Source organism: Myotis lucifugus, unplaced genomic scaffold, assembly GCF_000147115.1.
Source record: "Myotis lucifugus unplaced genomic scaffold, Myoluc2.0 scaffold_521, whole genome shotgun sequence".
Taxonomy (NCBI): Eukaryota; Metazoa; Chordata; class Mammalia; order Chiroptera; family Vespertilionidae; genus Myotis; species Myotis lucifugus.
Window position 1 is genome coordinate 411,643 of NW_005871569.1, and position 21,717 is coordinate 433,359.

Here is a 21,717-nt window from a genome sequence, read left to right on the forward strand (position 1 = left end):
TTATAGTTCTTTAATTCATCAGTATTAATACAGAATTATCTTTTGTGTTCCTTGGTCCTTTTTATTCAATGTAATCAGAAGCTGTGATGTTTTGCCTTTGTAGTCCTTTGCTTTGTTACTGTAATGTGTGGTGTGTTTTTTTACGAAGCACGTGACTTTGGACTAATGTGAGGCGGATGATCTTAAGACTGCTATATATATATATCACTCTCTTACTATATAGGGTTTTCCATTAGAATAAGCTTTTATCAAATAGATCATTGATGCAGTTTAGGATTTACACAATTTGCATTGTCAAATGGCACTTATATTTATAGTTCAATTCCAAAAATAGCAAACTTGATAAACAGCCACTTTAAACTTGTTCTGGCGAACCAGACCCTGCTGTAGCTGTAGTCTGAGGTAGTTACCCATATGAGCCTTCTCCACTGTTATGGCCTCCACATGAGCCAGAATTTAAGGAGATTATAGAACCCATGGAAGCTTTTTGTATGTACAACTAGGTTTTATTTTTCTTATGCTGCTGATTTACAACTCTGACTAAAGCTGACCGGAATGGATCAGTGTATGTGTAATATTCTAGTGCTTTAATGCCTTTTTTTATGGAGGGGTGGGTAATGTTATTTGAACAGATGCAGAAGGAACTGTTAGTGAGGCAAGACAAACACATTTGAAATAAAGGAACTGTGTATTAACATGTTAACAATTCATAGCTGCACTTTTTATGACATTTTGAAAATTTATAGGCACAGAACAATAGGTTTTGTTAAACATTTTACTTGCAAAAATTTATTTCATTGTTATTAGTAGGAATTTTATTGGTTTAATAAAATTGGCAAAACTGTAAAAATAAAAGAAATGCAGGTCTTTACAAAGCATATGCCTGAACCTTGATGGGGTCACTGGCTGCTGTCTGAGCTTTCAGCCCTGCAGGGCATCAGGTATCTGAGGGTCATAAGGCTCTGGAAAGTTCAATCGCATCTTCAAGACTCTCTCAAAATTAAATGTATTCCTGTAACAGACCAGCCAAGATGAGTTACTGGTGCCCCATGAGCAGCAGTGGTAGGGCTGGCTGTGGTGTTTAAAGACACTGTGTTAGGAAAATGGCCGTCCAGTAAGCGAATGCACATTGATTGCCCTGTTATTATGAATGACAGAGAGTTGTTTATAACCCTGGGGAAAGCCATGGAGTGGACTTGTCTGTGGTAGACCACTGGCTAGCACTCCCCCAAATGCCCCATAAAGAGAGAAACTCCAGGCATCATTGCCTGGGGTAGAGGAGTCTTTAACAAAATTAAGGCATGGAGCTTGCGCAGTGGACTAAGGGGGCCCGACCGGCAGGGTGACAGATGATGCCCTTGTATGGGTCTGAGTTGTTTTTGGGTGATGACACCTTTAATCTTAGTACAGGCAGTGAGGTTGCTGACGGTCTGAGTCCCTCTGACCTTGTGGCCGTCTTACCACTGAGGCTGGGGCTCCCTTCTTTATCTCAGGTATAGCCTTTGCAAGGTTTATTTGCTGTTTCAGAAGACAAAGCAAAAGCAATCCTAAACTGAAGCCATTATTATAGCCTCTTCTCACACAAGAACCAGAGTCCGTTCTGGCCTAGCTTGGTGCATTGCTGGGACTGGAGGAAACATCAGAACAGCTGCTATGCTGACTCACTGAAGAGCAAGGTGGGGCTGCTCTGCTGAGTGGCTGAGATGCAGAGCCCTCATCCAGGCCAGACACTGTGGGGTAGTCTGCAAGCAGAAGCCTGTCCCTTATGGCCCGATGAGAACTGTCTTGAAAAAACCTCCTTCACCCTGGGCACTCAGCTCGGGACCCAGGCAGACAACTGAGGCGGCAGCCCACTGGTAGGGTGAACCAGGAGTGAACCTCTGTGTCCCTAAGAACGACTAAGATGGCTCTAAATCCTCCCATGCTTGTTACAGTTCAATTGTGTCCTTCCCACCCCCAACCCAAATCCACACCGAAGCACTAACCCTCAATACCTCAGAATGTGAACTCTTTTGGAGATGGGTTCTTTATAAAGGTAAGCAAGTTAAAATGAGCTCATTAGGGTGAGCCCTAACCTAAAAGGACTGGCGTGCTTATAAAAAGGAGAAATTTGAACACACATAGATACAGAGGGATGATGATGTGAAGATTTAGGGATAACATGGTCACCTACGAGCCAAGGAGAGTGACCTGGGACAGACTCTTTATTCATGGCCCTCAGAAAGAACCCACCCCATTGATACCTTGATTATGGACTTCTAGTCTCCAGAACTGTGACACAATAACTTTCTGTTGTTTAAGCCACCCGGTTCATGGTATTTTGTTATGGCAGTTCTAGCAACAAAGAGATGATTAATTTTTAATTTTCTAGTAAGCCAGAACAGTATCCTCAAATTCAGTTTATTAATTTGTGATATAAACTGAAGCCTGAGCCTAATCTGCCTGGTCTCCACCTTCCTGTAGAACAAATAATAGATAAAATATCTATTATTTTATCTATAAAATAATAGAACAAATAATAGATAAAATATCCTGGTTAATGTGAAGAAATTTATAAAACTAGGTTGCTTTATTTATTAGTTTTAGACTTAGCCAGGAGGGTCTCACCTTCTTTTCAGCCACAGTGACCATGAAAATATTTCTTAGTGCCCAGTTGGTGTGGCTCAGTGGTTGAGTGTCTACCTCTGAAACAGGAGGTTGCAGTTTGATTCCTGGTCAGAGTACATGCCCAGGTTGTGGGCTTGATCCCCAGTAGTGGGCTTGCAGGAGGCAGCCGAACAATGATTCTCTCATCATTGATGTTTCTATCTCTCCGTTCCTCTCTGAAATCAATAAAAATATATTTTAAAAAATATTCCTTAGAATAAGAAAGCTTGGGCTCTAGTCCTGGCTTTACAGTGAACTTGGTAGATCATGTAACTTTTCTTTAATTATCATTATAAAGAAAGAATATACCCTTATATTACAGAAAGGTTCATAGAGAGTTAGAGGTATTATGGGATGTCTTTCCATTCTAAATAACTTTACAGTATATTCTGCATAAGCCCTGGGAATGACTGGATTAAATTCAAAACCCAACCCTCAAAACTTTTGTCTAAAAGTTTTTCCAGAAACTGTGAATATGAGCCCAAACATTTCTGGGTTTTTTTATTGTCTCAAGTTTTACATATGTCTCCTTTTCCCCCAATTGCCCCCCCCCCTACATTTCTGGATTTAAAAAATATTTTTTTATTGATTTCAGAGAGGAAGGGAGGGGAGAATCATTGATCGGCTGCCTTCTGCATGCCCCACACTGGGAATCGAGCCTGAAACCCCAGCATGTGCCCTGACTGGGAACTGAACTGTGACCTCCTGGTTCATAGGTTGATGATCAACTACTGAGCCACGCTGGTATGGCCATTCCTATTGTTTTGAGCCACCCATTTTGTGGTATTTTGTTATTTAGGAAACTAATGCACATCTCTTTCTCCCACATCAGGATGGGAGATACACTGGACGCTCTCTACATTCTGATCAAACAGGAATTCAGAAAGTATCCCTTTCAAAGGATATTTTTAAAGTACAGACCGATATCTTACTTTGACTATTATATTATACAGTACATATTAAGAAATTTAAACTTTAGTTGTGTAATTGTTTATCCTTTTCCCCTCTCATATCCCACTGCTAGTCTCAGGAAATTTATGGGTCCCAATTTCAAAGTACAATTAAAATCTGAACATTTCTCTTCATTTCACTGCTAACATCCTGGTCCAAGCCACTATCATCTCTCACAGCCTCCTATTTTCCCTTTTCCCAATCTTGCTCACCTAGTTTACTGGTAAAAGAACCGATTTGATAAAATCTAGCATTCATTTATGATAAAACTCTCAGCAAAGTGGGAATACAGGGAATATACCTTAACATAATAAAGGCCATATATGACAAACTCACAGTTAACATCATATAAAATGGGGAAGAACTAAAAGCGTTTTCCTTAAGATCAGGAACAAGACAAGGATGTCTACTTTGACCCCTTATATCCAACATAGTACTGGAAGTCCTAGCCATAGCAATCAGACAAGAAAAGAAATAATAATCCAAATTTGAGAGGAAGAAACAAAATTGTAATTATTTTCAGATGACATAGTAATATACATGTTTGGAGAGAGAACCCTAAAGATTCCACCAAAAACTATTAGAACTAATAAATGAATTGAGAAAGGTAGCAGGATGCAAAATTAATATTCAGGAATCAAATGCATTTTTATATACTGATAGTAAACTATAAGAAAGGAAAACTAAGAAAACAATCCCATTTACAATTGTATCAAATAAAATATCTAGGAATTAATTTAACCAAGGTCTTTTATCTAAAAGACCTGTACTATGAAAATTATAAAACACTGAAGAAAGAAATGTAAGAAGATACAAAAAATGGAAGGATATACTGTACTCATGGGTAGGAAGAATTAATACAGTTAAAGTTTCCATACTACCCAAAGCAATCTACAAATTCAATGAAATTCCTATCAAAATACCAATGGCGAAAATGGTGGCATAAGTAAATGCAGTACTCACATCCTTCCACAATAACATCAAAATTACAACAAAACTATAGAACAACCAACATTCAGAACCACCTGAATTCTGGCTAAACAGAAGTCCTACAACTAAGGATATAAAGAAGCCACATCAAGACTAGAGGAGAGGCAGAGATGTGGAACAGGATGGTCCCACACCCACATGTGGCAGATAAAAACCGGGAGGGATAGCTTGGCTGTGGAGGTCCCCCCGAGGGATCTCGGCCTCACACCAGCCCCCCCCAGCACAGTGTTCCAATGCCAGGAGGAGAAGTCCCCATAACTTCTGGCTGTAAAAACCAGCAGGGATTATGGATGAGTGAGATGGAAGGCTGCTGGAGTTCCAGGTGTTCCTCTTAAAGGGCCCATGCACAGACTTACTCAGACTCACTTAGCTCTGAGCTTCAGCACTAGGGCAGCAGCTTGAAAGTCATCAGGTGTAGAGAGCGCTACAGCATTTGGACAGGATCAAGCCTCGGACTGACGAGAGGGCACAGTACTCTTGTGGCAAAGCCACATACATGTCCCAGCTTGAAGGGCAAAGCCCTCCCAGCACAATTATAGCCAAAGGCTATGGTTGTATGTAAGCTTGACCTTATAGTCTAACCTTGTAGTCCTAGGTAGCTAAGGGATATGGGCTGTGGGAAGTACAGCAAGTGCTGCCAAAACAAAGCTTGACAGAGTTCAGAGAATTACAATAACAGGAAAGAAGCAGATTTGAAACTTGCAAGAACATTGTAAATATCTTGACCACTCCCTTGTTTTGCTCTGTGTGATCTGACTATAAAATAAAGATTCAGCTTACAGGTGGGTCACCTGTAGGGAGTCGCTATAGGGTTAAGCCTCGGATTGACCTGTGGCAGAGCCACAAACAAGTCCCAGCTTGGAGGGCACAGCCCTCTTAGCATAATTAAGCTTGACCTTATGACGCTGCCTAGATCCTTCCTAGGTAGCTCATGGGCTGTGAGAGGTGCAGCAAGTGCTGCCAAAACAAGTGAAACTCACAAGAACATTGTAACTATGTTGACCACAACCTTGTTTGTCTCTGACTATAAAATAAAGCTTCAGCTTACAGGCCGGGTCTTTCTGTGTCCTCATCCAGGCATGGAAGATCTGCTGAGCCCCAGCTGTATTCTCTTTGTCTATCTTTTTTAAACCCTTCACCGCCCTCCCTCAGGTTTACCCTTGGCCGTGCTGGTGTGGCACAGTCACTGTGTCCTCATCCAGGTGCAGTGATCACCTGGTCCCAACTGTATTCTCTTGTCTGTTTTCTTTAATCCTTCACCGCCCCTCCTCAGGTTCACCATTGGCTGTGCTGGATGCGGTTCAATCAGGGACATAGGGAGAGGAACTGAAGTGTTTGGCATCAGGGTGAGAGCTGGAGGGGCAGCTTCCTTCCAGACAGAAGTGCTGGCAGAGGCCATTGTTCCTTTTCTGAGCCCTCCTCCCACAGACCTGTCAGGTGAGCTCCATCAACCGGGCTAACATGATTAGTCCTGCCCTGGTGATTCCCTGAAACTTCAGAAAAAGAGCTAAACAAAATGGAGACAACCAATTTACCAGATGCAGAGTTTAAGACACTGGTTATAAGGATGTTCAATGAACTTAGGGGAAGAGTAGGTAAACTTGGTGAGAACTTCAACTGCATAAAAAGGGCATGGAAACCATAAAGGAGAACCAGTCAGGAATGAAGAATAGAAGAAGTCTGCATGAAGATGGAGGCACAGATTAGAATGATGCACCTGCAAGTAAAGAATTCAAAGGATTTCTGGCTACCCCCAGAAGCCAGGATGAAACAGGAGGGATTTTTTCCATAGAGCCTTCAGAAGGAGCATGGCCGGGCTGACACCTTGATTTTTACTTCCAGCTCCAGAAATGTGAAAGAATAAGTTCTCTTGTGTTTTAGTCAACCAGTTTATAGTACCTTGTTACAAAAGGCCTAGGGAATGAATACAGTCTGCTTCCACAGACCCATTTTCAAATCACTCAACCAAAGTCTAAATCCTATAATATGTATTTTCTAACAACCTCTACTGTGATACCCCACAGCTCCCTATGTCATGTGTTTTCCCTCACTACACTAAATAATAAACCCAAATTGTTTAACTTTAAAAAAAGAAATGAAGAATACATGAGCTAAAATGAAGAATACATTGCAGGGAATCAACAGTAAAGTAGATGAAGCAAAGGATCAAGTAAGAGACTGGGAAGATAAGTAAGCAGAAAACAACCAACCAGAACAGCAAAAAAGAATAAAAAGAAATAAGGATAGAATAAAGAGCCTCTGGGATAACTTCAAGCATACCAACATTTGCATCATTGGGGTACCAGAAGAATTGGAGAGTGAGGAATTGAAAATCCATGTGGAAATAATGACAGAAAACTTCCCTAACCTGGTGAAGAAAATAGACATACAAGTCCAGAAAGCAGATGTTGTAGAAGACAGAAGAAACCCAAGCGACGCTTACAGAAATGGAGTTACACAGCTTTATTATGCCGACGGTCTCAGTGGAGTCACCTCCAAAATCTGAGCAAACCAATATGGTGGAAGCCCCTCTTTTATCCCCTTTTGGTGTCTTTGTCCCCCAGATATAGAATGGGACTTCCGGACCTTTCACGGGCTTTGCAAAAACCCCATGTGCTAGAATGGGGGCAGTGAAACCATACCTATGGGCCTGGCCTGGCGTCAGCACTGATAACCCCCTCCAGGGGTTGTGTATTGTTCAGTTTATGGCCTCAGCTCTTGCAAGACCAGATTTTGGGAAAGGGGCAGTGACTTAATTATAAGCTATCAAGAATGTACATTAGGTTACTGGCACAAATTCAGATTACTAGCCCCCTCCACCCCCGCAAATGTCTTATTTTCCCCATCACAGAGAGTCTCAAACAAGATAAATCCAAAGATGTCTACACCAAGACACATTATATTTAAAATGCAAAAGGTTAAAGACAAAAAGAGAATCTTAAAAGCAGCAAAAGAAAAACAGTTAGTTACTTACAAGGGAGCTCCCATAAGACTGTCAACTGATTTCTCAACAGAAACTTTGAAGGCCAGAAGGGACTGGCAAAAAAATATTCAAAGTGATGAAAACCAAGGACCTACAATCAAGATTATTCTACCCAGGAAAGGTATAATTTAGAATTGAAGCACATATAAAGAACTTCTCAGACGAAAAAAAAAAAAAAAAAAAAGCTAAAGGAGTTTACTACCACCAAACCAATATTACATGAAATGTTAGAGTCTTCTTTAAGAAGGAAAATAAGCAGAACCTAGAAACAGAACCTAGCGAGAGAACCTGGCTGAAGAACCTAGAGACAGAACCTAGAAACAGAACCTAGCGAGAGAACCTAGGGAGAGAACATGGCAAAAGATCCTGGACAGAACCTGGCTACAGATCTTGGCTGGAGAACCTAGACAGAACATGGCAGGAGAACCTGGATAGAACCTGGCTGGAGAACCTGGCGACCAGAACCTGGCTACAGAACTTGGCTGGAGAACCTAGCAAGAGAACATGGCAAGAGAACCTAACCAGAACTTCGCTGGAGATCCTGGCTAGGCTGCTGGCTAGGCTGCTGATCAACTGAAGGCTGTCATCGCCGACCACACCTTTGGGGATCCCTGGACCCGCTGGGGTTGGACCCCAGCAATTTACAGTGACTATGACTTTAAAATATCATTCTGGGGAATGTTAATGAAAGTGTGATGGGGGCATGGAGACTACTTACAGGACCAGACTGCCTTATCTAATGTTGGCTAGAACATGAAGAGTCTCAGGGCAGATTCAATGTCATAGCCATAAGAGGAATGTTACAAGTGATGTGCTTACACCAGCTGTCCTGGTTCTCCCTTAAGTGCACCCCTCCCTCAGTTCAAGTATAACCATGAGCGTCCCCAGCACCCCAGGTGGGCAAGAATGTGTAGGGTACAGTCCACTGGGGAACGTCTACCTTTCTGCTGGCCCTGCTTCCAAATGGGGAAGTGGGGGTCAGGGAAGGCATCTATACAAGCTGTTCACTTTCCCTGACTTCATTACTTCATGGGAAGTCATTCTCTAGAAGTACACTGGGGCTCTGTTCTGCACTTTTAAACACTTGACCTCACAAATTCTCCACCGAGCAGATATGAAAACTAAGCCAGAAGTTTAGCTGGTCTCCTGAATCATACTGAAATCACGGAAGAACCTGGACTAGTGCTGTACATTTCCTTTTCTTTGTTTTTAACAAGATTGTATCTGATATCCAAAGTAATGCATGTGCATTGTAGAGACAGAAAATGTACAGAGAATAAAATAATAAAATAACAATCACCCAGAAAAAAAAAAAAGAAAAAAAAAGAAGGAAAATAAGCAAAAATATGAATAATAAAATGGCAATAAGTATGTGTCTATCAACAGTTGAACCTAAAAAACAAAATAAATGAACAAGCATAACAGAAACGGATTCATAGATACAGAGAACCTTTTGATGGCTGCCAGATGGGAGGGGATTGAGGGGGATGAGTGAAAAAGGTTAATGTAATTGAAAAGTAAAAAAATTATACCACAAAAACCCTCAAAGAGCCACAGCAATCTTGCCAAAGAAAAGCAAAGTTGGAGATATCACACTACCTGATATTAAACTATACTACAAGGCCATAGTAATAAAAAAAGCATGGTACTGGCATAAAAGCACACATAAATTAATGGAACAGTATAGAGAGCCCATGCTTATATGGTCAATTAGTCTATGACAGCCGAAACCGGTTTGGCTCAGTGGATAGAGCGTCGGCCTGCGGACTGAAAGGTCCCAGGTTCGATTCCGGTCAAGGGCATGTACCTGGGTTGTGGGCACATCCCCAGTAGGAGATGTGCAGGAGGCAGCTGATCGATGTTTCTCTCTCATCGATGTTTCTAACTCTCTATCTCTCTCCCTTCCTCTATGTAAAAAATCAATAAAATATATTAAAAAAATTAATCTATGACAAGGAAAGCAAGACTACACAGTGGGGCAAAGACAGTTTATTCAATAAATGATGTTGGGGACAGATACATGCAAAAAAATGAAACTAGACCATCTTCTTATACCATATACAAAAATAAAATACAAATGAATTAAAGGCTTAAATAAGAGACTGAAACCATAAACCTCCTAGAAGAAAACATGAGTAGACTCTCTGACATCGCTCTTACTCATATAAAAAAAAAATCAAATCTCCCTGGACAAGAGAAATAGAAGAAAAAAATAAATGTGCCATGTCAACTAAAAGTTTTTTGCACAGCAAAGGAAACCATCAACAAAACAGAAAGACAACCTACCAACCAGAAGATGATATTAGTCAATGATAATCCACTACGGGGTTAATATGCAAAATTTATAAAGAACTCTTTCAATTTAACACCAAAAAAGCAAACAATTCAATTAAAAAATAGGCAGAGAACCTGAAAAGACACTTGTCCAAAGAGGAGGTACAGATGGCCAAAAGACATATGAAAAGATGGTTAACGTCACTAATCATCAGGGAAATGTAAATTAAAACCACAATGAGATACCACTTCACACCTGTCAAAATGGTTAGCATCAATAAATCAACAAAGTGCTGGCAAGGATGTGGAGAAAGTGAACCCTCATGCACTGTTGGTGGGAATGCAAATTGCTGCAGTCACTATGGAAAACAGTATGGAGATTCCTCAAAAAAATTAAAAATAAAACTACCTATGACCCAGCAATTTCACTTCTGGGTATTCATCTGAAGAAATTCAAAACACTAACTTGAAAAGATGTATGCATCCCTATGTTCACTGCAGCCCTATTTACAATAGCCAGGCTATGGAAGCAGCCCAAATGCCTATCAATGAACAACTGGATAAAGGTGTGTACATATATACAAAGAAATGTTACATGGCCATAAAAACTGAAATCTTACAATTTGCAGCAACGTGGAAGGATCTAGAGGATATTTTGCTGAGTGAAATAAGCCAGTCAGAGAAAGACAAATGTCATATGATTTCACTTAGATGTGGAATCTAAAAAACAAAATACAGTGCAACTTTGGTTCTCAAACTTAATTTGTTCTGGAAGGCTGTTTGAGAAGTGATTTGTTTGAAAAACTGAATCATCCCCCCCACCCCTTATAAATTATGTAAATTAATTCTTTCCAGACCCAGCCCCGCAAACGATTTCCGTATTGTTTAGTCTATAAACAAACACTTCTTAAATTTATGGAACCACCCCCTACTATCCTTAAATGAATCACTTTCAGCACTCAGGGGTGTTTGTTTTTCAGGAGTTCAGTATATGGCATCTTCAATTGTTCACATATTGTTGCCTCCGAAATGCTGCCTGCCAACTGCATTTGGTTTATCCCAATCAACAACAGTCTTTCTACCTCTTCAATTGCCTGTGACCATTTTTTCACACCTTTAGCAACATTAGCACTCTTGGTGGCCTCTTTGTTTTAAAATTGTGCTAATTATCCATTTTGCCAGCAACAAAAGCAAAAAACCCACAAGAATATCCACAGCATGATTTCTTGAGATGTAGACAACTGATTTACATTATCTCCTTTGTTTATGGCCTGAGAGACCTTTTTGTCATGTTGATGTATCAGCAGGAAAGGGCTGTCAGGTTGAGAACTGAAGATTTTATTCAACAACTGAGACATTATTTCCATGAACAACTTGGTTGAGAATTGAATTGTTTGAGATGAGAGATGTTCAAGAACTGAAGTTTAACTGTAAATTGAATCTGTTCCAGAACCCCAAATGATTTCGTTTTAAACTTTCTTACATACGGTACACGTCTAATGTACTATTTGTAAGCAAATACTTTAAAAAACAAAAAGGAAAGGAAGTGTAGAGTAAAAAATGAAAATTTAGGTACACACTAGAACTTACCTTGAATGCTGAGAGCTACTGATGACTGAATATGGAGGAGGGTGTTGTTGTTGGAAGAGGAGTTCCCTTCCATAAACACGTCAGGGAGCTATTCTTCTGGGGTTCTTTCTCTTTCGTCTCTTTGCTCCACTAGAACTTGCTTCAGGCTCACTAGGCCTCTGTCTCACTAAAAACCTACCCAATGATTGTTTTTGCCTGCGTTTTAACATTTGCCTGAAGTGAAACACTGCATTGTCATTGAACAAGTTTATTGCTCGGTGTGCTACTTCTTTGTCAGGGTGATATTTCTCAATGAAACTTTGCATTTCTCCCCATTTCCCAAGCATTCCCTTGATAAGTGAAGTAGGAATATCCTCCCTTCCCTCCTCTGAAGAGTGCTCCTCAGCTGCTGGCTGTTGCTGCTCCTTCTGAAGGTCTTGGAGCTCCTCAGTGGTCAGCTCAGTGTTGTGGTCCTCCACCAACTCCTCCACATCATCATCATCCACCTCCAAGCCCATGGACTTGCCCAGAGACACAATGTCCTCCACAACAGACACAGGCTTGTCCTCACAGCCCTCACAGGCTCTGTCGGCAACAGACTCGGGCCACAGTTTCTTCCAGGCCGACTGCAGGGTCCTGGAACACACTCCCCCCCACGCTTCATCTATGAGCCTCAAGCAAGTGAGGATATTAAAATGTTCCTTCCAGAACTCCCGGAGGGTTAAATTAGTTTCAGAGGTCACCTCAAAACACCTCTGGAACAGTGCTTTGGTGTAGAGTTTCTTAAAGTTAGAAATGACCTGCTGGTCCATGGGCTGGATGAGCGGAGTTATGTTAGGTGGCAAGAACCTCACAGTGATGAAGCTGTGCTCCTCCATCAGCTCGGCCTCCAAGCCTGGAGGGTGGGCAGGAGCCTTGTCCATGACAAGAAGTGCCCTGAGTGGCAACTGTTTTTCCCAGAGGTATTTCTTCACACTTGGGGCAAACACTTCATGAATCCACTCAATAAAAAATTGCCTGGTTACCCACGCTTTGCTGTTAGCCCTCCACATCACATTCCACTTGTTTTTCATGACATTATTTTTCCCGAAAACTCGTACGTTTTCAGAATGGTAGACGAGTAGAGGCTTCAATTTGAAGTCCCCACTCGCATTGCCACACAATAGTAACGTCAGCCGGTCCTTCACTGGCTTTTGTCCTGGCAATGACTTCTCCTCCTGTGTGATGTAGGTCCTCTTTGGCATTTTCTTCCAGAAGAGCCCTGTCTCATCACAATTGAACACTTGTTGGGGAACAAATCCCTCAGCCTCGATGAATTCTTGAAATTCTGTCACAAAATTATCAGCAGCTACTTTGTTAGTACTGTCAGACTCCCCATGCCTCACTACATGAATACCACTTCTTTTCTTAAATTTATCGAACCACCCCCTACTAGCCTTAAACGAACCATTTTGAGCACTCATTTCAGGGCTGTCTTTCAGGAGGTCAGTATGCAGCATCTTTGCTTTTTCACATATCATTGCCTCTGAAATGCTATCACCGGCTAACTGTTTCTCATTTATCCAAATCAACAACAATTTTTCTACCTCTTCAATGGCCTGTGATCGTTGTTTTGTGAGCACTGTCACACCCTTAGCAACATCAGCTTTCTTGATGGCCTCTTTATGTTTTAAAATTGTGCTAATTGTCGATTTTGCCATGCCATACTTGGTAGCCAGATCAGACACACGAACACCTTTATCATAATTTGCAATTATTTCTTTTTTAAGCTCTATCGTTGTTCTCACAACTTTCCTTTTCACTTTGGTATCACTAACTTTCTTAGGACCCATGATGACTTACTGTACGCATTTAATAATTAGCAGCAAAAAGGCAAAACACAAAAACATTCAGAGCACAATTTCCCGAGATGTTAACAGCATGAGGTTTAGCGGTAAACTGACTCATACTTGCTCATTCTCTCCTTTGTCACCTGAGAGATGCATGACTGATCATACAGGGATCAGCATGAAAGGGCTGTTGAGTTGAGAACTGAAGTTTTGTTCAACACCTGAGACATTTTTCTGTGAACAACTTGGTCGAACCCGAACTGTTTGAGATGGGAGACCTTGGAGAACCGAGGTTTGACTGTAAACGAACAAAAACAGAAAGACTCACATATAGAACAAACTGATGGTTGCCAGATGGGAGGAGGGTTGGAGGATGGGAAAAACTGGCCCTGACCGGTTTGGCTTGGTGGATAGAGTGTCGGCCTGGAGACTGCAGGGTCCCAGGTTCAATTCCGGTCAAGGGCACGTACCTTGGTTTCGGGCACATTCCCAGTAGGAGGTGTGCAGGAGGCAGCTAATTGATGTTTCCAACTCTATCCCTCTCCCTAAAAAATAAATAAAATATATTAAAATAAATAAATAAAAAGTACAAACTGGCAGTTACCGAATAGCCACAGGTATGTAAAGAACAGCACAGGGAATATACTCAGTAATATTGTAATAACTATATATGGTGCAAGGTGGGTATTAGACTTATTGGGTAACTTCATAAGTTATATAAACGTCTGACCACTAATTGTACCTGAAGCTAATATAATATTGAATGTTAACTGTAATTGGAAAAAAGAGTGACCCTTTTTTTATTTTATTGATTTCAGAGAGGGAGATAAGAAACATTAATGATTAGAGAATCACTGATTGGCTGCCTCCTACACCCTCCCTCCCCGCACTGGAGATCAAGCCCACAACCCGAGCATGTGCCCTTGATTGTAATCGAACCCAAGACCCTTCAGTCTGCAGGCTGACGCTCTATCCACTGAACCAGCCCAGCCAGGGCAAAAGTGATCCTTTTAAACTATTAAGCCATCTTTCCTTGCTAAAACTTTCCAATGGCCTCTCAGCGAACAATTTCCTTATGATTGGCCACACTGACTACTCTACACCTTGCTCACTCTGTTTCACTCATACTGGCTTTCAGACTCTGGAATCCCTTGGGCAGGCTCCCACTTCAGGACCTTTGTCCTCCGTTCCCTCTGCTCAGGTCCTCCCCAGATATCTACACGGTAGATCCCTCACCTTCTTTTTTCAATGTCTCTCTCATTTTGGGTTCCTTCAAAGCAAACCCAGAGATGAATAATTTGGTGCAGGTAGTTTACCTGGAAGATTATCCCAGAAATTATAGTGAGGGAGTGGGGAGTGAAACAGGGGAGGGAACTGTATAAAGGGCATGTGCAGCCCTGGCCAGTGGGTCAGTGGTTAGGCCATCAGCCCACACACTGAAGGGTCACGGGTTTGATTGCTGGTAAAGAGCAGGTACCTGCGTTGCAGGTTCGATCCCGTCCCGGGTCGGGCTGTGTGTGGCAGGCGACCAATTGATGGTTCTCTCTTTGCCCCTCCCTCCCTCCTTCCCACTCTCTCTAAAAATAAATGGGAAAAATAAAAAATAAAATCCTCAGGTGAGGATTAACGCCACAAAAATAACTGAAAAAGAAAAAGGGCACACCTAAGCACCAGGGCTCAACCCTGTTAGTGACCCTGAGGGATTATGTAGAATATCCACCAACTTTCATCCCTCAGTCCGGGGTCGCTTGCATGGGCATTATTTCCTGGCATGGTTGGCCTACTCTGCAAGGCTCCCATTTCCAGACAACACCCCTGGGCAGACAGAAGCTCTTGTCATGTGAGCCAGCTGCACAAAGCAAGCTTCTTGGGGTTGTCTGCAGGGACACAGAAGCGGCCCCTTGTTTGTCCTGGTCACTTTCTCAGTGCTGCTCACCTAGACGGCTCTATTTAAAATTGGAAGCCACACCTCGCAGAGGCCTGACCTTCCCGGTTTTTTTCCACTGCACACATCCCTTTACAACTTATCATACATTGTTTTTTTTGCTCATCTTCCCTCCAACTCTTTGTTCACTCATGTGTATCCCAATTCCTGAGCAATGCCGCCAGAGTAGGCCCTCTGAAAATATTGAATGAGTGCATCAAAAATCTGAGAGAAACCTGGCTTTTTGACATTTAGTGGGAAAACTAGATAACTTCTGTTAGCTTCCAGAGTTGTAAAACTATTGTGAAAGTATCTCCTTTTACAAATATGTATTATGGGGACAATAACTCAGATTCCTTGATGTCCAGGACCTGTCTTTTCTAATATATTTTGCTGATTCTTACTACTTCCAAAGTATTATGATTCCTACATACACTTTATTACAATGCCCTATAATACCCTTTTCAAGGTGCCTTCACATATATTCTCATTTGACAGTTGCAGTAACTGTGATGTAGACAATACTAGAATTATTCCCTTTGTTGAGAAGCTAAGTAATTTTCCAATTTCCTTTTGAATTCAGACGGATGGTTTTTCAATCCTTTTTCTCTCATGCTCTCCCCTTGACAATGATACTCATTTTTACCAGTTTTTAAAAGTGCTGAATGTACCTACCTATGACTTGGGGATTAAGTCTTGATTTCTATGGCATTTTGGAGGTCTCATTTTCTAGAAAAGTAGGTTTTCTTCTTTGTCCCGTTTAATTTTACTTAAAGTCTCAAAAGGGCTCAAATTTTGAATTACTAAACTGTTTAGAAACATTGAAGAAAGCTAACTTGTGTATAAGAGATTTCCTGTTATAGGAAATCCATCTTTTTTTGTGTGCATATATTGACAACTGTCACGTCATAATGAGCAAGCACGAAAAAGGACAGTTTTGGATGAAGAGGGCTGACCTCTAGTTAGGGAACTTTTTTCCTGCCAAGGGCCATTTGGATATTTGTAACATCACTTGTGGGCCATACGAATTATCATCTTAAAAATTAGCCTGCTGTATTTGGTCAAACATTTAATTAACTCACCCCTAATGCCTTGGCAGGGCCAGACCCCACCCGAGTTACAGGAACCTATACTGATGCAAGCATAAACAGACCAACCAGCCAGACTCATAAGTGAACCAGTTCCACAGTGACTGGGACCCAATTCCCGGATTCTCCCACATGAGAGGAATCACTTAATGGCTGTCATGAAAACAAAACTCAGAGCTCCCCCACTGCTATTCCACTGTCGGCATGTGCAGTCATAATCATACTCAAAATAAACTTTGCCAAGAATCAGATTTAGTGTGTAAGGGCCAATGAGCTCAGAAATGAGACTGGTGGGTGCAGACAAGGAAGGTCAGCTGGAGATGAAAAGGGCCCAGGTCTGCACTTTAGGCTACATGTTTCTAAATGTCTGCTACAGTTGGCCAAGTAGGCATTAGCACCGGAAATCAACTGTGAAAGACTAACTCAGAGCATTCTTGCACAGTTCAGTATTTCCATGTGAACAATTTTAAGTGGAGACTGAGTCAGGGACAAAGGCAAAACATGGCAGACTGCTGCATCTGTGGTCCCCAGGGAACCAGTATTCATGCCTTGGTGTTGAATCTGGGCTTGGCCATGTGACTTGCTTTGGTCAAGGGGACATTAATTAGCCAGCATGGTGAGTACAGAGGCTTGATAAGCACTTTGCACCTTGGAGCTTGTCTTCTTGGAAAAAAGTCTAAGCACCCTGCGATAGCCATGCTGTGCAGACATCAGCAAGGCCACGGAGAAGCAATGAGGTCCCACATATGTACAATGAAGCTTCTTGGATCTTCCAGACCAGGTACCGGCCACCAGCAAAATGCAGTGGAGTAACTCCAGGTGGTGCTATTTGGAAAAGAAGAACCACCCACTTTGTGAAATAAAAAAACCAAAACAAACAAACAAAAAAACAACAACCCCAAAAAACTAAAAAAGAAAAGAACCACCCAGCCCAGCCAGCCCTCTCACAGCCCAGCCCACGGAAGCAGGGGAAATCATAAATCACTGTTGTTTTAAGTCACACATGATGGAGTGTTTGTTTTTTTTTTTTTTTAAAGAAAGCAAGAATTTGACTGCAGCAAAAAACTACTTAGATAAAAAACAAGGAAGGGCACAAAAGAAGCAACAGGAGAGTGTAGGCTGGGCTGCTCTGGTTCACTGGGAAGTCAGAGAAAAGGGAGCCTTAGCCAGGGCAAGCTGTCCACTGCTCCCATCGCATTTCATGAGGCCCGTAGTACAGTGATGGTGAACCTTTTGAGCTCGGCGTGTCAGCATTTTGAAAAACCCTAACTTAACTCTGGTGCCGTGTCACATATAGAAATTTTTTGATCTTTGCAACCATAGTAAAACAAAGATTTATATTTTTGATACTTATTTTATATATTTAAATGCCATTTAACAAAGAAAAATCAACCAAAAAAATGAGTTTGCGGGTCATAGGTTCGCCATCACTGCCTTAGGGGTTCAGGAATACCTGCCTGTGAGGGGAGGAGAGGGGGAAGGGAACGGCAGGGCATGCTCCCTGGAGGGAGAGCACCATGAAGTGTTTTAATGGAGTTGTTGACTTTAATGCAGCAGTAAGTGCGACACAGGATTTATAAGAGAAAGGGAAGAAAACTGCATTCTGGGGAGAGTAAATTTTGTTTGTATACTTTTGGGGCAGACTGATTAACTGGCACCTAGCACTGAGGTCAGGATGAAATTCTGTCCTTGGCAAGTTCTCTAGGGTACTGAAGAAAACTATTTTTGTTGTTTACTAATTCTCAAGACAATTTTGAGGGTTTACTTACAGAGCATACTTGTATAATGTTTGCAGTGTCCTTTTGATGATCACCTTTGACCTTGTTAGTTCTGGTTTGTACAATTTCCCTTATTGGAATGTTAAAGAAGAAAATGCAGAGATTGGGAAAGACCAACTCTGGAGTGGGCCGAGAAGGTCTGCAGTCCCTCCCCCCACAGCTTTTCCCCTCATTTAAAAACAGCATCTGTGGCATCAGCAGTCTATCCAGCCCATCAGTCAACAAGTCAGGGTTACCTAAACCTGGAATGCCCCAAGAAGGCTCAGGCCCTCACAGGCAACCCTAGGGCCCAAGTTCCACACGTGGCATTGCACTAAGAACCAGGTGCGAAGGGGCCCTGGAGCTAGGGGCCTGGATATGCGAGCTGCTTAGTGGGGCCAAGTGGTCTATGGAAATAGGACCTCCCTGAAAGGCGGGAGTAGGAAGGCGATAAAGACGAAGGAGAGGTTACCTGGTGACAGAGAGATACAGAGGAAATGGAATTAAGAGCTGAAATACTTACGTTACTGACTCACCAAAGTGAAACAGAATTAAACTTTATTTATCGGGAAGACGGTGACTCCATCACTGGTGACGACAGCTCTGGGGCTGCACTTTCTCCTCAGTGGGGTGGGGCGGGGTGGGGCGGGCTGTGCTGGGCAGGGGCTGCGGTGGTTTTGGATCTGGATCGATGAGCAGAGTTAGAGTTTTCTAAGACTGTGGCACCTGTCACACCGACCCAGAACTCACCTGTGTCCTATTCAGCTCTCCGTCCCCAATCCATCCCTATTCCCGTGGGATATCCCACATTTTTGTCCATTTCTTACCTGATTGGCTCCCTAGCTGGGCCTCAGGCAGGTCTCCCCAGAGAACATGTGCAGGATCATTGAGGAACCGTTGGCTGCGCTGGCATGTTAGGCAGGTCTGTACTGTCCAGCGCTGTCCCTTGCAGCCTGGGGTGAAAGTGGGGAAATGGAAAAGAGTGCCTGGGTTACAAGAAAAGGTCTCTTGCATCCAGGTTTGTCTCCATTGTTTTCTAGTAGGAATTCCACCTGCTCCCCACTTTCAATGAAGATTTGATAGTGTGAGTCCCCTGCATAAACTATCAATTTCTTTTTAAAAAAAAATCCTCACCCGACGATATTTTTTCCATTGATCTTTAGAGGGAGTGGGAGGGAGGGAGGAGGAGGAGGAAAGAGAGTCATTGACCAGTTGCCCCCAGCATGTGCCCCGACGGGGCTGGGGATCACACCTGCAGCCAAGGTATGTGCCCTTGACTGGGAATGGAAGCTGAGACCCTTCAGTCTACAGGCCAATGCTCCAATCACTGTCAAACTGCCCAGAGCTAAACTATCAATTTCTTGGTACTTTTTTTTTTTTAAGTCTTCACCAGAGGATATTTTTTCCCATTGATTTTTAGAGAGTGTGGAAGGGAGGGGGAGAGATAGAGAGAGAGAAACATCGATGTAAGAGAGACACCTCGACTGGATGCCTCCCATACGAGTCCTGATGGGGGCTGGGATAGAACCTGCAGCCCTCCAGCCCGAGGTCCGAGACTCTAACCACTGAGCAGAATGGGCTAGGGCCTCGGTATGCTTTAAGGTAAAGCCCAAACCCCTTTACAAGACAAGATCTGCCCTGTTTCCTTCTCCAGCCTCGGGTCTTGTGCACTTTAAACTCCAGCCTCCTAAACTCTTGCGTTTTATCCTCAGCCAAGGATATTTTTTCCACTGATTTTTAGAGAGTGGAAGGGGGGGGGCATTTATGTGAGAGAGATGCATCTATTGGCTGTATCCTGCACCCACCCCAACTGGGGCGGGAACCTGCAACCCAGGTACATGCCCTTGACCGGACCGAGAGGCTTTAGACGCTCTCACCGCTGAGCCACCAGCCAGTGCTCCTTTAGGTGACAGCACGTGCCCCACAAGCTCTCCTCAGTCAGCACCCAGGCCGAGAATTCCCATCCCCTTCTGCCTCAGCACCACTGGCAGAAGTAACAGCACTGCACTCCTCCAGTGAAGGCATTTCCTCACAGCCGCAAGGATTTTTAAAATATGCAGTACCTGATCCGCCAGGGCGCTGACCTCTTTCCCTTATTGTCAAATCAGGCGGCTCAGGCACAAACGGCCGCGGGTCCGCTTCCGGGTCAGGGCACCGGCCTAGGTCCCGGGCACCTCGTCTGGGCGCCGGAGGCAACTGAGGCAGCTTCCCTCCCCCTCCCTCTCCCGTCAGTCAACGCGTCCTCGGGTCTGCGGCGAATGAACCAAAATTATTCCTACTTCTTTTTGTCAGCCGAAAATAGATTTGTTGGTGTGCTGCAGAATTTCAGTCATCAGTTTGTGTGTGCCATGAGATGAAAAGGGTTAAAAACCGCTGTCCTGCACTGTTCCCATTGCTCCTTTCTCAGCCGCCCCTTCCCGGGAACAATGAACCCCGCGGGGCGCCCGGCACACCGAGGAAGGCAAGTACGGGAGGGCGCGTCCCGCACAACGCCCGGGGACTGCAGTCCGCACGCACGGGCGAGGCTGCCCTCGCGGCCCGAGGGTGACCTCCGAGCGGACCCTGCGCGCAGACCGTCTACCGCGAGGCAGGGCCGCTCGCCCCCGCGCGCCGCCTCCCGCCGCGCGCCGCCTCCCGCCGCCACGGGTGCACTCACGTCTCTGGCCTGGGATGAGGAGAGACGAGCAGCCACGACAGAGGGTCCTCTTCACCGACGGGTCCCTGCGGGCGGAGGGAAGAGGGAGGGGAGGGGTTCGCGCGCCCGCTCCCCGCTCCCCGCTCCCCGCTCCCCGCCTCCGGCCGGCGCCTCACCGCCGCAGGACCAGCCGCCGGGCCACGGTCCTCTCCGTGTGGCAGTAGAACCTCGCCAGCGCCTGGTTCTCGGGGTCCTGCGCGAGGACGCAGTGGGCGGCCTACGGGAGAGGCGGTCACGCGGAGTCGGCGGCGCCGGGCGCCCTGCCCGAGCGCCCCTACTCGGACTCACCTGGTACAGGAAGCTAAGCCTCTGGAAGGCCTCGCGGTCCTTCACCTGCCCCGCCATCCGGGCCCCGCGAACGCCGGGAACACGCTGGTCCCTAGGCCCCGCCCCTCAGATAGGTCCGCCCCGGCGTCAGCGCAAGGCCTCCTGGGAAATGTAGTTCCAGGCCCGAGAGGCACCACCCTGCGGCCTCAGAGATCCATCTGTTTGAATTGCATTCTAAGCCACGGTCCCTTTGTGAGTCCTGGCTTCCTTCTATCTTCAAGCCCATCACTAGCTATACTCGGTAGAGACTGGAGAGGCTGGTGGAACAGGAGAGAATCTCAAACTGCTATACATTTTCAGGACAGAAGACGGGTCTCTCTGCAGCTAGGTTGGAGGGATGGTTCTGTGCAATTTATAGCCAGATAGACCTTCTGCACTACTCTTTGAAGCCAAAGGTGAGTGCCTGGAAGATGTACAGATAGAAGGCACAGAGGTTATACCACTGGTGCCAGTGGGAGTGAAATTGGAAAGGATCATGAGTGGTGGAGGGGAGGAACAGGGTTCTGGCCCTCAGCACAACTCTCTTCCCCTGAACCCCCCCCCCCCCCCCCCCCCCACCCCCCCGCCCCACACACACACACATGTCCTGTCACACAGTTCTAAACAGACACTAACTCCTAGTCTTAGGTACTGGAGCACAGAGAGATGACAGCATCTCCTGCTCTGAAACCACCCCCACCCCCA

The 21,717-nt window shown here is 44.2% G+C and overlaps 1 protein-coding gene across 8 annotated transcripts; it reads right to left on the reverse strand.

The window, feature by feature from the left end:
• Positions 1–669: 669 nt before the first annotated feature.
• On the reverse strand, positions 670–21,523 carry RPP21 (ribonuclease P/MRP subunit p21). Of its 8 annotated transcripts, XR_002826530.1 has the most exons (7): positions 20,075–20,559; positions 18,839–18,964; positions 18,535–18,694; positions 13,713–13,787; positions 13,386–13,540; positions 11,435–12,740; positions 670–1,072 (listed from the first exon to the last, which is right to left on the reverse strand). XR_002826530.1 is itself a non-coding variant. In XM_023745166.1 (5 exons), exon 5 carries the CDS (start codon positions 13,243–13,245, stop codon positions 11,515–11,517), a length of 1,731 nt encoding a protein of 576 aa, XP_023600934.1. In that variant the 5' UTR covers positions 13,246–13,540; positions 13,713–13,787; positions 18,535–18,694; positions 18,839–18,964; positions 20,075–20,559; the 3' UTR covers positions 11,162–11,514. The 8 variants fall into 8 exon arrangements, 2 of the variants coding, with proteins under 2 accessions (XP_023600934.1, XP_014301759.1); XR_002826527.1 differs by having other exon boundaries at positions 11,435–13,540; positions 18,548–18,694; XR_002826525.1 differs by having other exon boundaries at positions 11,435–13,540.
• Between the last annotated feature and the right edge of the window lie 194 nt (positions 21,524–21,717).

Coding starts and splice junctions, on each gene's coding strand:
- RPP21 (XM_023745166.1), bottom strand. CDS start 13,245: ATGGGTCCTAAGAAAGTTAGTGATACCAAAGTGAAAAGGAAAGTTGTG.